This window comes from Sapajus apella, unplaced genomic scaffold (genome assembly GCF_009761245.1).
Source record: "Sapajus apella isolate SASKATOON/1434 unplaced genomic scaffold, GSC_monkey_1.0 scaffold38, whole genome shotgun sequence".
Taxonomy (NCBI): Eukaryota; Metazoa; Chordata; class Mammalia; order Primates; family Cebidae; genus Sapajus; species Sapajus apella.
The window spans coordinates 11,615,074-11,628,326 of record NW_022436978.1 but is presented as its reverse complement, the minus strand read 5'-3'; the positions used below and the strand labels follow the sequence as shown (position 1 = coordinate 11,628,326).

General features: G+C 35.7%; 1 protein-coding gene across 1 annotated transcript in view; it reads right to left on the bottom strand.

The window, feature by feature from the left end:
- Window positions 1-13,253, bottom strand: part of P3H2 (prolyl 3-hydroxylase 2) — a 164,353-nt gene that overhangs the window by 21,130 nt on the left and 129,970 nt on the right. The window contains 6 exon segments of the mRNA XM_032298263.1: window positions 2,654-2,748; window positions 3,963-4,003; window positions 5,815-5,904; window positions 6,227-6,369; window positions 7,586-7,717; window positions 12,480-12,669. Of these exon segments, the coding sequence (XP_032154154.1) occupies window positions 2,654-2,748; window positions 3,963-4,003; window positions 5,815-5,904; window positions 6,227-6,369; window positions 7,586-7,717; window positions 12,480-12,669 (691 nt within the window).

Here is a 13,253-nt window from a genome sequence, read left to right as displayed (position 1 = left end):
AGATGTAAGTAGCTCTGGGTCACCCCATCTTAATGATTAGGAGCTGTCCAGTAGGGATAATACTAAATACTAAATACTGTTAGGCATTCAGGGTAGATGACAATCTTTTTGGGGAAGATGAGAACAGCTGAAGTATACTTTATTCTGCAACGCATGCCCTGACATCACCCTTTAGTCAGATTAAGATAGGAAAGTGTTTTCTGGTTGAGAACTTTGTCTCTGTCTCTCACTGTTCTTAATATATATCCTAATTAGGTATCCGATGACTGGACAATAGGCTTTTTCGTTGTTATATAATAAGAAATATATTAATAAGAAATATATTAATAAGAAATATATTGGCATTCATCCCTTGTTTCTGGCATAGAGCTCCTAAACCCCTTGGAATTTCCCAAGAGGTAAGAGCGTCCTCTTATGTATAATGAGACCTTTTTAATCACTGTTAAGTTTATGCCTATGAGGTGACTTAGGGTAGGGCCCCTACAAAGACTCAGAATGGGGCTGGTCACCAGAAAGACCAAGTGATTAGGGAAATTAAACTTTTAGCTCCACCCACAGACCTCTGGGAAAGGAGTCGGGGGCATGCAGATTAAGCTCTATAAAAACTCTTGAACAACATGATTTGATGGACTTCTAGGTGGCCGAGCACGTGGAGATGCTGGGAGGGTGGTAGGGTGGTTTGCCCATGGACGTTATGGAAGATCCTCCTCCCATCCCCCCATACCTCGCCCTATGTACCTCTTCATCTAGCTGTTCATCTGTATCCTTTATAATAAACCAGTAAACACGACTATTTCCCTGAGTTCTGTGAGATGCTCTAGCAAGTTAGCCTAACCCAAAGTCAGGATCATGGGAACACTGGTTTGTAGCTGGTCCATGAGGGGTTGGCCAGAAGTAACAACTTATACTTGCAGTTGGCATCTGAAATGGGGGCAGTCTTGTGGGCTGAACCCTTAACCTGTGGGATCTGACACTATTTCCAGAGAGACAGTGTCAGAACTGAATTGGATTATTTGACACTCAGTTGCTATCCACTGGGGAATTACTGGTGTGTGTAAGAAAAAGCTCACACACATCTGGCCACAGAAGTATTCTGATTGAATATGAAAGTACAGTATGTAAAAATGTTTTTTTTTTTCCTTCAAGCCAGTTGGTTCCCAGAAAACATTCCATCCTAAAATCCACTAGCCACTTCAACCTAGACAATTCTGCAGAAATGGTCGATTTGGGTAGCCCAATCAATCATGATCATTCTCCATCACATGCAGTTTTCTGTTCTGCTCTTCTATTAACCTTCTAATCAGTTGCTGAACACCAGATTCCCTGGTAGCTAGGAAAAGAAAAATGCTTTGAAATTTGGCAACTGTCCTGGAGTTTCCCAAGCATTTACAGCAATGTGCTGGCTTATTGGCATGAACTTCCTGGGTGATTTCTCAGCTTAAAAAGCAACATGAACTCTGGCTGACCATGAAGCTCTCTGGCATTTGTAACACAGCTTGGCCTTTGTGGCTACAAACTGAGGTCCAGGTCAGATTAGATGAGCATATTATCCTGTTTACTGCTTCAAGCTGACTTGGAAGCTAAGGAAGGAAAGGGATGGGAAATGTGAGAGCTGTAGGGAGCCAGAATTTCTCAAATCAGAAGAATGTGCTGACGAGGTCTCCTGGGGAAAAGTACTGTACTTCTTCCCAATGCAGCATTTTGAAAGCCTCTTCTTATCGTGCAATTATTCAATCCATAGGTGATACATTTTTGGTATCTATACTATTCTGTGTTTCATGCAGCAGATGAAGAAATGGGATTTGGGTCAAATGTGTGGGTTCAAATGCCTGTTCAACCTGTTCTGGGCTATGAGACTTTAAAGAAGTCACTAAATCTTCCCACATGAGATGCTGTTAGTATTAAAATAGTGTGCCAAAAATAAATTGTGTGCAAATTTGCTGGGAAATCATAAAACATATAGAGATAATAATTGTTAAGAATTACTCCTGCTGTTAGTATTATTATTGCTAATAGATTTTATTAATATAACAATGCTTGGCTCTATGTAGAAACTATTTTTTGGCAACATTCCACCCATGTCTCCACTAATTTTGATCTTACCTAAGTAGGTATATAATGTTCTGCTTGCTTCATCTCTGTGCCTTTGCTCCACTTCTTTTAACCGCTAGAATGGTTCCCTCTACATTCATGCATCCTACTAAGTTCTGCTTTCTCTAAAGGCCCTGCTCAGATCTATGTGCTTCAAGCATCTAAGATTAACTAACCTAATATACCATGGGGCCTGCCTCCTCTCCAAGTTCCTCTGAACCCACACTACCTGGCACTCACTAACACTGTAACAGAAGTAAGCCATAGGAAATTGCTAAGCCTCTGGTATTCTGAGAATGGTGATGACCATGCAAGATTCCTATGGGAAACAGACAAGGGAGTAAATTTGGAGGCAATTTTTTTTTAAACCTATGGTAATAATATACAAATCTAACACATTCTTGTACTTAAGTCTTGCTTTCAGGCTATTAGGGAGTATAATAGCTTAGTCCTTTTGTTACTTTCTAAAGGAAGTGGGTTCTTCCTTGATCTGGATAAGAACTGGTCAAGCCCCAAATTCCCCTTCCCCTCCTTTATAGAGTAAAAATGTACAGCTACTTACCTTCTCTTAGGTCTCGATCTATCTTGGGTGATAACTTTTTTCCCATTGACAATGCATGAGCTTCTGCTCCCTCTATGTTCACTCCTGAAGGGACCCTGCCCAATCAAAAAATTTTAAATGGAAATTCGTTATTGAATAGCGACATTCAAAGGCAAAGAATACTTTACCCAGGTAGTCTATAATTCTATATTGTATATTTTGTTGTACACAAGTTCACCTGTCTTTTAAAGTCAAATTAAATGTCCCTGCCTCTTTGAAGTTCTCTATTTCCTCAGTGAGTTTGCTTTATTTCACGCCTCTAATTCTTCTTAGCAATCTTTATTACAATGATGTAACTGTATTCATAACTTAACCTCCTTCAGATTAGACTCTAATCTCAACAGAATAGGAAAATAATTATCATGTGCATCTTTATAATGCTCAGAGTATCCAATGGGGTCTGGAACATGGAGTGCATTATTGAACAATTGTTGAATTGAATTATGTCATAATGTAGAAGTTCAAATGTAGTCAAAATAATGATTGTTTTGAGAAAGAAGACACAGGTTTGTCATTTCCAAACATGCAAATGATAGCAGGCCGTCCTTTATAAATGTAAAAATCAGACAAATCCAAATGTGTATATACATTCTGGGATCTTTTGCAATAATGTTACGCCACCCAAGCGTTGAGTCCTTGAAGTGTAGTGAAAGATTTCAAGATTCTAAATAAGATCTGGATCTGCCCTTCCCTTGTGATGGGACTCTAAGCAAGTTGCTTGCCTTCTCAGGGCCTTAGTTTCCCAATTTGAAAATGAATAAGCTGGACCATGTGATCTCAAGCAGTTATTTCTAATCTTCTGAGTTTCAGTTCTTTAAAAGATGTAAATCGACTTTCGTCATTTTAAACAATGAGCTTTCATGATTTCTGATTCAGTTAGTGACACTTAATATTTTAGCTTGCAGTATAACATGCTGAACTTCATCATTTCAAGTAAATACGGTAAGGGAATTCATCCTCAAAAAAAGTTACATAGTTATTTCTGTTAATAAATCAAAAGTAGCCAACCTTCTTAGATTTGGAATCATGCCCTTTTTTCTTTTTTCTAGGAAAAAACATGAGACCCAGAAAACAGAAGATATATTGCCTAAGCTTACACCAAAGTGTCAAGAAGAGCTGGGACCTGGATGCAGAGCTCCTAATTCACAGCTTAGAATTATTTTATTATATCTTTTTGCCTATTTCAGAGAGCTGCACTTCTCTATGTTAGGTTATGACACTAAGTATTTCTCCTCATATAAAGCCCAGTTTGCGTTCTGAATGGACTTACCGATTCTCATCCTGTCGTCCTCCATATCTGATCCAATAATTCTGTTTTGAATTGAGTAAAAAAAATGCAGTAATTTTGTCACTAAAATATTACTTACAGAATTAAAGTAAATAAAATATGTACTAAACATTCAAAAGACCTATAATTTAGGAAACTTGCATATTATGTAAAGATACAATATATTTTTATTTTAAAGATTAATGATAAGGAAGGCTAAAGTTAGTGGAGACTTGGCAAGGACAAAATGAAGAACAAATAGATTTTTTAAATAGTACGGAATTAGCCTGGATATACATCCTTTTGTCCAAGAAAGTGACTTAAAATTTGGTGGCAGAAAAACATTTGAAAGATCATTCAGTTCAACTTCTTTAAGTTTTCTGAATAAAACAAACAAACAAAATCCAGCTTAAATAATCGTCTGTATAGGATCATGAAATTAGTAAATAACATATACAAAGGTCTCTTGGGTACTGTAAGTTTTAAAGAATAAGTAAGACCAGATATAAATATTAATATATTAGGAGGTGTTATATTGGAAGTAGTACATTAAAATTAACCCATTTTTAAAAATCTGCCTATAAAAACATGACATAATTAAGAAAGAAAGGAAAAAGGGTTGCAAATTGGATATATTATAAATAATTTTAAAAACATATTAACTTGTATATCATTTGAAGAGCTTACATAGCAACCAATGGATAAATGAATAAAACCCATGCCCAAGTAATTAAAACAAGAGGAAAAATAGTTAATATGTGAAAGGTTTATTCTTGCTGGTCATCAAAGAATTGCAAGTTAAAACAAAATTATGTATTATTTTACATATATGAATAAAAAAAGTAATTTTAAAATGTTATTTCTTATTGTTGATAAATTTGTGGTAAAATGGCACTTTTATGCATTACTAGGATTCAAATGCCTGTTTAACCTGTTATGAGCTATGAGACTTTAGAGTAGTCGCTAAATCTTCCCACATGAGATGCTGTTAATATTAAAATAGTATTCTCTTAGAATTATTTATTCTCTTAAAATTAATAATAAATAAATGATTTCTAAGATAATTCTCTTAGAAAAGCAATTTAGTTTTAAGAAATTTAAAATAATTAGCAGAATAATTCCACTCTTAGGAATTTATTTTAAGAACATAGTTCAATAGAGAAAAAAATGCAAAAGCATTACATATAATTTTAAAATCAGAGATAATTCAAAATGTTCAGAAGAAGAGTTCATTTATTTATTGTATATCAATCTAAAGTTCCAAATTCTACCTACATTTTAGATACTAAAATGTATCTAAAAATACTTTTTAAAGCTATACAAATATAGAAATTTCTTATGATATCTTCTTAAATACAAATCTCTTTATACCATAGTATATGTTTCTGCAAAGGTATGTGTTCATTTAAACAATGATTAGAAGACAACATGGAAAAGTGGAGTGAAGTCAGTATGATGGATGGTAGGATTGTGACTGATGATGTTCTTTTTGAAGTCTCTTTAATGTTTAGGTAATATACAAGCATTAAAAGAAAAATTAAAAATACCACATCCACAATTTAGGAAAATAAAACACTGCCAGAGGAAAATGAGTCATACACAAAATGCTTCTACCCAATAGATTTGCTTTCAACTTTGGACCTCATTAATGTGGAATGACTGATGTGGAAATCTACCAGCCTTTTAAAGTTCATCACGTATATTGAGTAAACATCCCCCATCTCCAATTTTTACCAAGGAAGGCATTCGAATCTTAGCTTTTTGAGGTAAATGGCATACATGGGGGTGGTAATAAAAACATAAAACGAATTCCATGGAATCATTATTTTAATAAACATTTCCTCTTTCCTCTTACCGGTTCAGTGTATGAAAATCCCAGACCTTCTGCAGCTGATTTTATCAGCTCAGATTCCAGCTTATGACGTTTCACAAACATTGTTAAATCCTAGTCAAAAAGAAGTAAAGAAAGACATTTTTTATTTAAATAACAGATAAGAGATATGATAAATGTTCAGATGGACATATTTTCATTAGTCACAAATGAGCTGACAGAAATATTCAGAGCTGCAAAACATGTCCCCGTCTCAACATGCTTTCACACGCTAGCATGCGTGAGAAAAAATGTGCTTCTGGCATAAGTTTGAAAGAACTGAGTTCTAGAATTTTGCTAAATTGTTAGATATCTTTAAGACCAGTGTTATATTTTTATCACCTCCCCTCAGAACATGTGCAGAATCAAGAGTTTCTTCTCAAAACATTGGTCTCACCTCCCTCGCCTCAATGGATGCGGGGTCAATGTTATCATCCAACAGACTCTCATAGTAGTCCACATTGTCTAGGACATCCTCATCATCTGGGTGGCACAAAAGATAGGCTTTGGCACACTCCAGGGCTTTCACATATTCACCAACTGAAAGACAAAGGAGCTGCAGCATTAGCGTCAGCCTAGGTCTGTCCAAAGAATTTTAAAGGGAGATCATCAACATGTCTACAGAGGTCAGCATTAAACATTAATCAGAGGGAAGATAAATTGAGGCTGAGCAGAGAAAGCAGAAGCAGTCACAGATAAAAGGAAGGACATGATTTCAGGTATTCAAAAGTTACTGCCTTTGCTCTGCTTCGGTGCTAGTTGTTTTGTGCAAATTATCAAAATTCTACCTGAAGAGGTTGACAACTTTTATTATTCAACACAGATAAACAGCAGAATTGTATGAGTTAATTCTGATTTTTATACTGAGTTTGGATTAAGTAAACATCCTGAAGATGGCCTTTGCAACAGTAATGTACCATTTTGTACATAATGTATGAGTAATATAAGTGCTTTTAAAATGTTATTTTTCATTGCTGCAGTTTGTGGTAAACTGGTGGTTTAATGCAAAGTTCTTCATAAAGTCCCAGATGCTCTGAAGGAAGCCCCTCAAATCCCTCACTATACAATTATGGTAAATCCAACAGCAGCAAACTACTAAAAGGAACTAACAAGGATGTTTCAAATATAAGCTTTTCATTATAGAAATATTTAGTTATTACAAGAGAAATTTTAAAAGTCTGTATGCTTTGCTTTCAAATAAGTCACAACACTGGACTTCTAATGGAGATTTACAATACATGTATGTGTGTATGTATATATATGTGTGCGTGTATGTATGTATGTACAAATACATATGCATACATATTATATATACTCTGAGATGACTCTGATTTTTAAAAAGAATGATAAAAATTAAGCAACTCTCAACTCCTTTGATTCACTGTTTATGACTTGAGCATGTGATTCATTCTGTGCCATCAACACCAGGTTAATAAATAATGTTTTGTTCTGGGGAACAAGATTTTGCAAAATACCTTTTAAACTGAGTTTAAAAATCAAGTCTAAAAAATCATGCCAGATGTCATTCTAGTATAATTTTCAGTAAATTATCACAGCATTAAATTTTGTACTTTGCTCATTGGTGATTTCCCCTTCTGCTCTTCTTGTTCTGCAGCTCAGGAGGGAAGAAATGCATAAATTCCCATTGCTTTGATAATAAACTGAAGAAGGCAGAGCACTAAATTACAAAAATGTGATGACTGTAATGATGAACCACAACCCCCCGAGAAGTATTCATGGATGATCCACGCTTTACCTCGATAGTAGGCAAATTGTAGGTAATCATAGTGCAGAGGAAGAAAGTTCTCAATGGGTGAGAGGCGGCCAGGGCGGGTGGCAACCTCCCTCACACATTCATGCTGACAGACAAGCACCTGCATGTAGTGATCTGGAAGACAAGAGTCAATACATGTGTCCCTTCAGTCTACTGAGTGCCCAAACGTCAACGTCACAGCCACAGTGACACAGGGCATTCCTCGCCTCACCACACTCTGAGAGCAAAATCATTCTAATCCTCACTTCCTCACTGTAGAACCTTTCTACAGAAAAAGTAGGTGATTGCCAAGGTCTCCTGGTCGGTGATCACTAGAACGGCAGGAGATTCCAAATCCTCTAGCTCACAATCTGTTCTCTATACCTCACTCTTCCCTCCCCATATACACTTTTAATACCCCACAGTCCACTTGACACCACCTACACCCCAGCTGAATGTCAGTTTCATATTTAACAACTTTGGGGCCTCTCTTTAGATAGCTTAGATGGCTTGAAGTGCCCTGGAATCAGGAATGCAAGTTCAGATGTTAGTAAATGTTAAGGAACAGTTCAGAAAAAGAAACCACGATGGACGTGAAAAATTCAGACTGAGAAGTGATGCAAAAATGCTCTTTTTCTTTGTTAACATTTTCAATCCAAATTGTCCTAAAGGACAAATAAAAACTCTTTTTTTTACACCTATTGGTCAGAAACCTATTCTGCCCAGTTATAAATTAGTCTATCCCCTAGACATTGTATATTCTAATACTAAGAACATTGTATATTCTTTACCAGAGTCTGGTAAAACAAGAAGAAGGATGAAAACTAAAGAAATTTAAAGGAGCATTTTATTTCCTCTTTCTCTTCTGTCTCCTTTCTATTGTTCCCGTTCTTCTTGCTTGAGAGTCCTGAACTGTTGGGGTTTTCATGCCCCCTTTGGCTCTGGACTCTATCTTATTAAAACCTGAGGTGAGGAAACACAAGTGGTGAATGTCCCCGAGAAGAAAACGCCTCCTGCCTTTTACCTCGACTGATTTTTACAAAGAAGATGATGGACTTTTCCAGGAAGAATGGTTCATTCATGCTGTGCTGAGTGGGTTCTTTTGAGGATGATAATAAAATCATTTGATCTCATAGCTGCACTATTTAATTTATCGCAACTGCCTCTTTTTTTAAAAAAAGGTTCTCTATTTAGTCTGCGTTTGGCTTGGATCTTGATGATTTTGCAGAGGGACCCCAAAACACAACAGGAAGGAAATGTGCATTTTCTGGTGTGGGGGAAAATGTGCCAGTTTTGCATAACTTGGCTAACTGAATCATTTACAGCACAGTTAACAGGATCCCTAAAGCCCATTGGTTATTAACCCCAGTCAGGGGATGTGAAGGAAGAACGAGTTCTATTTATTTGATTAGCATGTTAGAAATAAATAACTAGCTGTTTTACTTCTTAAGAAAACAAAAACAACCTTCAACTGTTTTCTCCTACCATTTGCATTTCTATTTACCTTCTAATACACACTCCATTTAATCCCAAGTGACAAGCAAAAGGTAAAGGCAAAAGACACCCATAGAGAACTCAAAATCCGAATGAAAATATTTTTCAAAGCAAATATAAATAGCAGCAAAATAAGAGTGACAGAAAGCCTTTAGGTTTCATAGCAGGGCTAGTAATAAAAAACTGCATTCGGAAGCCATTTGTACTTTTCCCCAACTGTTAATGTCTAACTCTAAAATTCAAATATTCTGACATTTTAATATATTTGCTATTTAAAAACCCAGTGTCATTCCTAATTTAGGACAATTTTGAACCGGACAACAATTTACATAGCGAGAGCTGTCATATTACCTTTATTAGGTGCATCCCTTGCCTCCTTTCTATCTTAAAAGACATTGTGCAATTAATATGTTTTTAATAAGTTTGAGTCTTAAAAATTAAAGAACCTGGATTATGAGATCTCTACTCTTTTCCAGTATCCAACATGCTGTGGTGACCTTCAGCAAATCACTAAATGCTCATCTGTGGGAAACCATCAGTCAATTTTCCTAAACCAGACCTAGGACATGAGTCAAAACTGTTCACTGGCCATTGGTGGAAGCAGGTGCAGAGGCCAATGTGGGGGCGAAGCAGGATGCGTACCCCCCACAACCACAACATAGCTATAATGAAGGAAGAATCTGCCGTTCTCAAATAAAAGATCAAGTGTAGGGAAACAGCAATTAAAATGTGAACCACACATAAAACTGACATTTCAAAAATTTAGGCCACTGGATCTTGCAGGGATCCAAAAAACCAAAACTTTCAAGAAAATATCCTCTATAATTGAGATTGTTGTATTGAATTTAGATGAACTGAGTTGATTTCGGGTAACTGTGTATGTCACAAATCGGTCATTTGACGTATTAATTTTCATTCTACTTCCTAGTCTAAATTTTGATAGCTACACCCCAATTGTCTCTATAAGAAACCTTAACAATTTATGACCTTCATTCTCATCAACATGGAGTATTTAACCCTTTTGATCCCTGCTATGCTATTGATGAACATGTCATCTCATTCATCCATCAACCCATTCATTTAACCAGTATTTATTTACTAAGTATCTACTATTTGCCAGTCACTCTTCTTAGGCCCTGAAGATTAAGCACTAAACACGACAAAGCTTTAGCCAAGAGATAGAAGAAAACAACATTTTGAAAATCTGCAAATAGAAATATGCATGGCATATTTAAGGAATCAAAGAGAGAGTGTGACAGGGAGAGAATGAAATGAATGAAATGGATGAAAACATACACAAGGGCCCAATCATGAAAGTTCTTATCAAAGAATTAGGTTTTATAAGCCATTGGGGTGTTTAAACCAGGTCTGTGAGCAGAATTTTGTTTTTTAGAGACTGCTCAGTCTGCAACCAGAGCAAAACCAGAACAGGATATGAAGAGCGGCAAGGAGCTAGTCACAGTTGCCTTGAGCCAGGGTCGTAGAAAGGATTGGAGAAGTTAGGAAGTGTTAAGTGCAATTAGGAGGTAGCATCTATCCACGTTTGGTAATTGGGAATAGGAACTAAGGAAGATGTCGGATTGAAAGAAAACTTCTTGGAATTTGGTTTGAGCTATTAGGTGAGAAGTGCTTTTTCGGAAGACCAAAAGCATTGGAAGTTGGGGAGAGCAAACTGATTTAATTAACTATCATTTTAGTAAGTAAATGAAGTTGAACATTGCTTTTCATATATGGGTAACTCAGGAAGAAGAAATGTGTCCTCAAAAAATATTTGTGAGAAATTTATTATTGAATAAACATCCTTTGCCTACTTTTCAATTATGTAGATTTTAAAAACATAGATTCTAGAGTCAGAAAAGTCCAAATATGAATTCCAGCTTCACTCTAATCATGTCACTAATCTTTTTCAGATAAAAATTTCTCATCTACAAAAGGGTGAGGAGAGTAAGTAACAATAGTATCTATAAGAGTTGCCTGGCCGGGCGCGGTGGCTCAAGCCTGTAATCCCAGCACTTTGGGAGGCCGAGGCGGGTGGATCACCAGGCCAAGAGATCGAGACCATCCTGGTCAACGTGGTGAAACCCCCGTCTCCACTAAAAATACAAAAAATCAGCTGGGCATGGTGGTGCGTGCCTGTAATCCCAGCTACTCAGGAGGTTGAGGCAGGAGAATTGCCTGAACCCAGGAGGCGGAGGTTGCGGTGAGCCGAGATCGCGCCATTGCACTCCAGCCTGGGTAACATGAGTGAAACTCCGTCTCAAAACAAAAAAAAAAAAAAAAAAAAAAAAAAAAAGAGTTGCCTAAAGCATTAAAAAGAGATAAAAATATGTGAAGTGCTTTGTATGTTACAACTGCTACATATGTATTGGTTATTATTACTACTGTTAATAAGTAAATCCCATGAACAGTAATAATTTACTTTTTTTGAATTATGAATTAAAATTCTTTGAATTTTTTGATGAATTGAAAAATTCATTTTGATGAATTCACTCTCTTTAAATATGAAAGATATTAACACTTTGCCTATAAAATATTTTGCAATACTTTCTATGTGTGATTTGTAGATCAGCTTGGTTTATTGTACAAATTTATATTTATAAATCTTAGGTAAAGTTTACCTTGTTCTTTATTTTTCTTGTCTTTTGTCATGCTTTGAAGAGCTTTTCTTCTCCTAATATTATAGAAACATTTTCCCTCACTTTCTTATAACAGTTTTATATTTTACACTAATATTGTTGTTACAAACTTATTTTTGTGTAAGGTATATAGGAGAGAACCCACTTTCCCATCATAAGCGGTTAACTAGCCAGTCTCCCAAATTATTCTATAATGTGTGTTACCTACTATTTTAAGTGCCACTTTGTCATATATTAAATTCTTATTACATAATAAAACATTTTTATAAGTAGTTGAAGACAATACAGAAGTGTTCACGCTACATTGTTTATAATAATGTAAAATTTCCATCTCTAATACTTGTCAGTAAAGGACTAGTCAATTAAATTATGATGTATTTATATAACAGAGCATTATCCAGCCATTAAATACAATAAGGTGGCTCTGCATACTTACGTGAGAAGAAGTCCACAATATATTGTTAAGCATAAAATAAAACAACAAAAGTTGAAAAACAATATATATAGAGTCTTGTCCTATTTTATAAAATATGAAATAATAACTATACATAAATACATAAATAGATAAGCATCTGAAAAAGTTTGGGAGGAGAGTCATTAAAATTTTAACTGCATACATTTCTCTACAGGAGATAAGATGTGATAGATACATGAGAGTCTTTTATGTTTTACAATATATTCTTCTATATTGCTGGAATAGTTTTTCACAAATTGCAAGTAGTATTTTTATAATCAAGAAACAAATAAAATGAAAACCTAAGCTTTACCTGCAATAGCTTCATACAGACCAGCCTTATACCCTAAGTACTCATATTCTTCAAATCTCTGAGGCCCCTCACATAGGGTTCGGCATTCTGTATCTTCAATGAAATATTCTCTTAAGGCTTGTTCAAAGTGCTTGATAGCCATCTCAAAGTCATCAGCCTCATAATGTTTAACTCCTGCATTGTAACTCTCCTGCAATGAAATAGACAACAAAACAAAAACTCTTACTTTCAAATACAAGTGTCTAGGCTGACTGAGGATCATTTAGGTAGGTGGAGGTACTGGATGCTTGTGCTGCGGAGGGTTTACCTTTAGCAAAGGGTTGCACTGGGAGATAAAGAACAACATTCCTGGTTTCAAATACTTGTAAGTGAGAGGGATCTTACTGAGCAAATAGACTGCTATGGGATCAATTTCATTTTCTTTCTTAGTACATGCAAGACTGTATTTTTGAATTCATTTGCCTATAGGTAGGACCACGGAATAAGTTCAGGTAAATAGATGTGGGTGGAAGTGTCATCCACTTTTAGGTGTTGCCTGTGTGTGTGTGTGTGTGTGTGTGTGTGTGTGTGTGTGTGTTTTAATAGTCTCTAAAATCTTCCCTTATTTTTTTCTGCAATAATTTTGGAGTCTACATGTTGAGAATGGCGATATCAAAAATTGAAAAAAAAAAAAAAAACACTTTCAACATGTGATTTCAAGTAATGTTTAGTCTACACAAAGAATTACATCGCTTTATAAACCCCAGTTTGAAAAGTATAGGTACAATGGGCAAA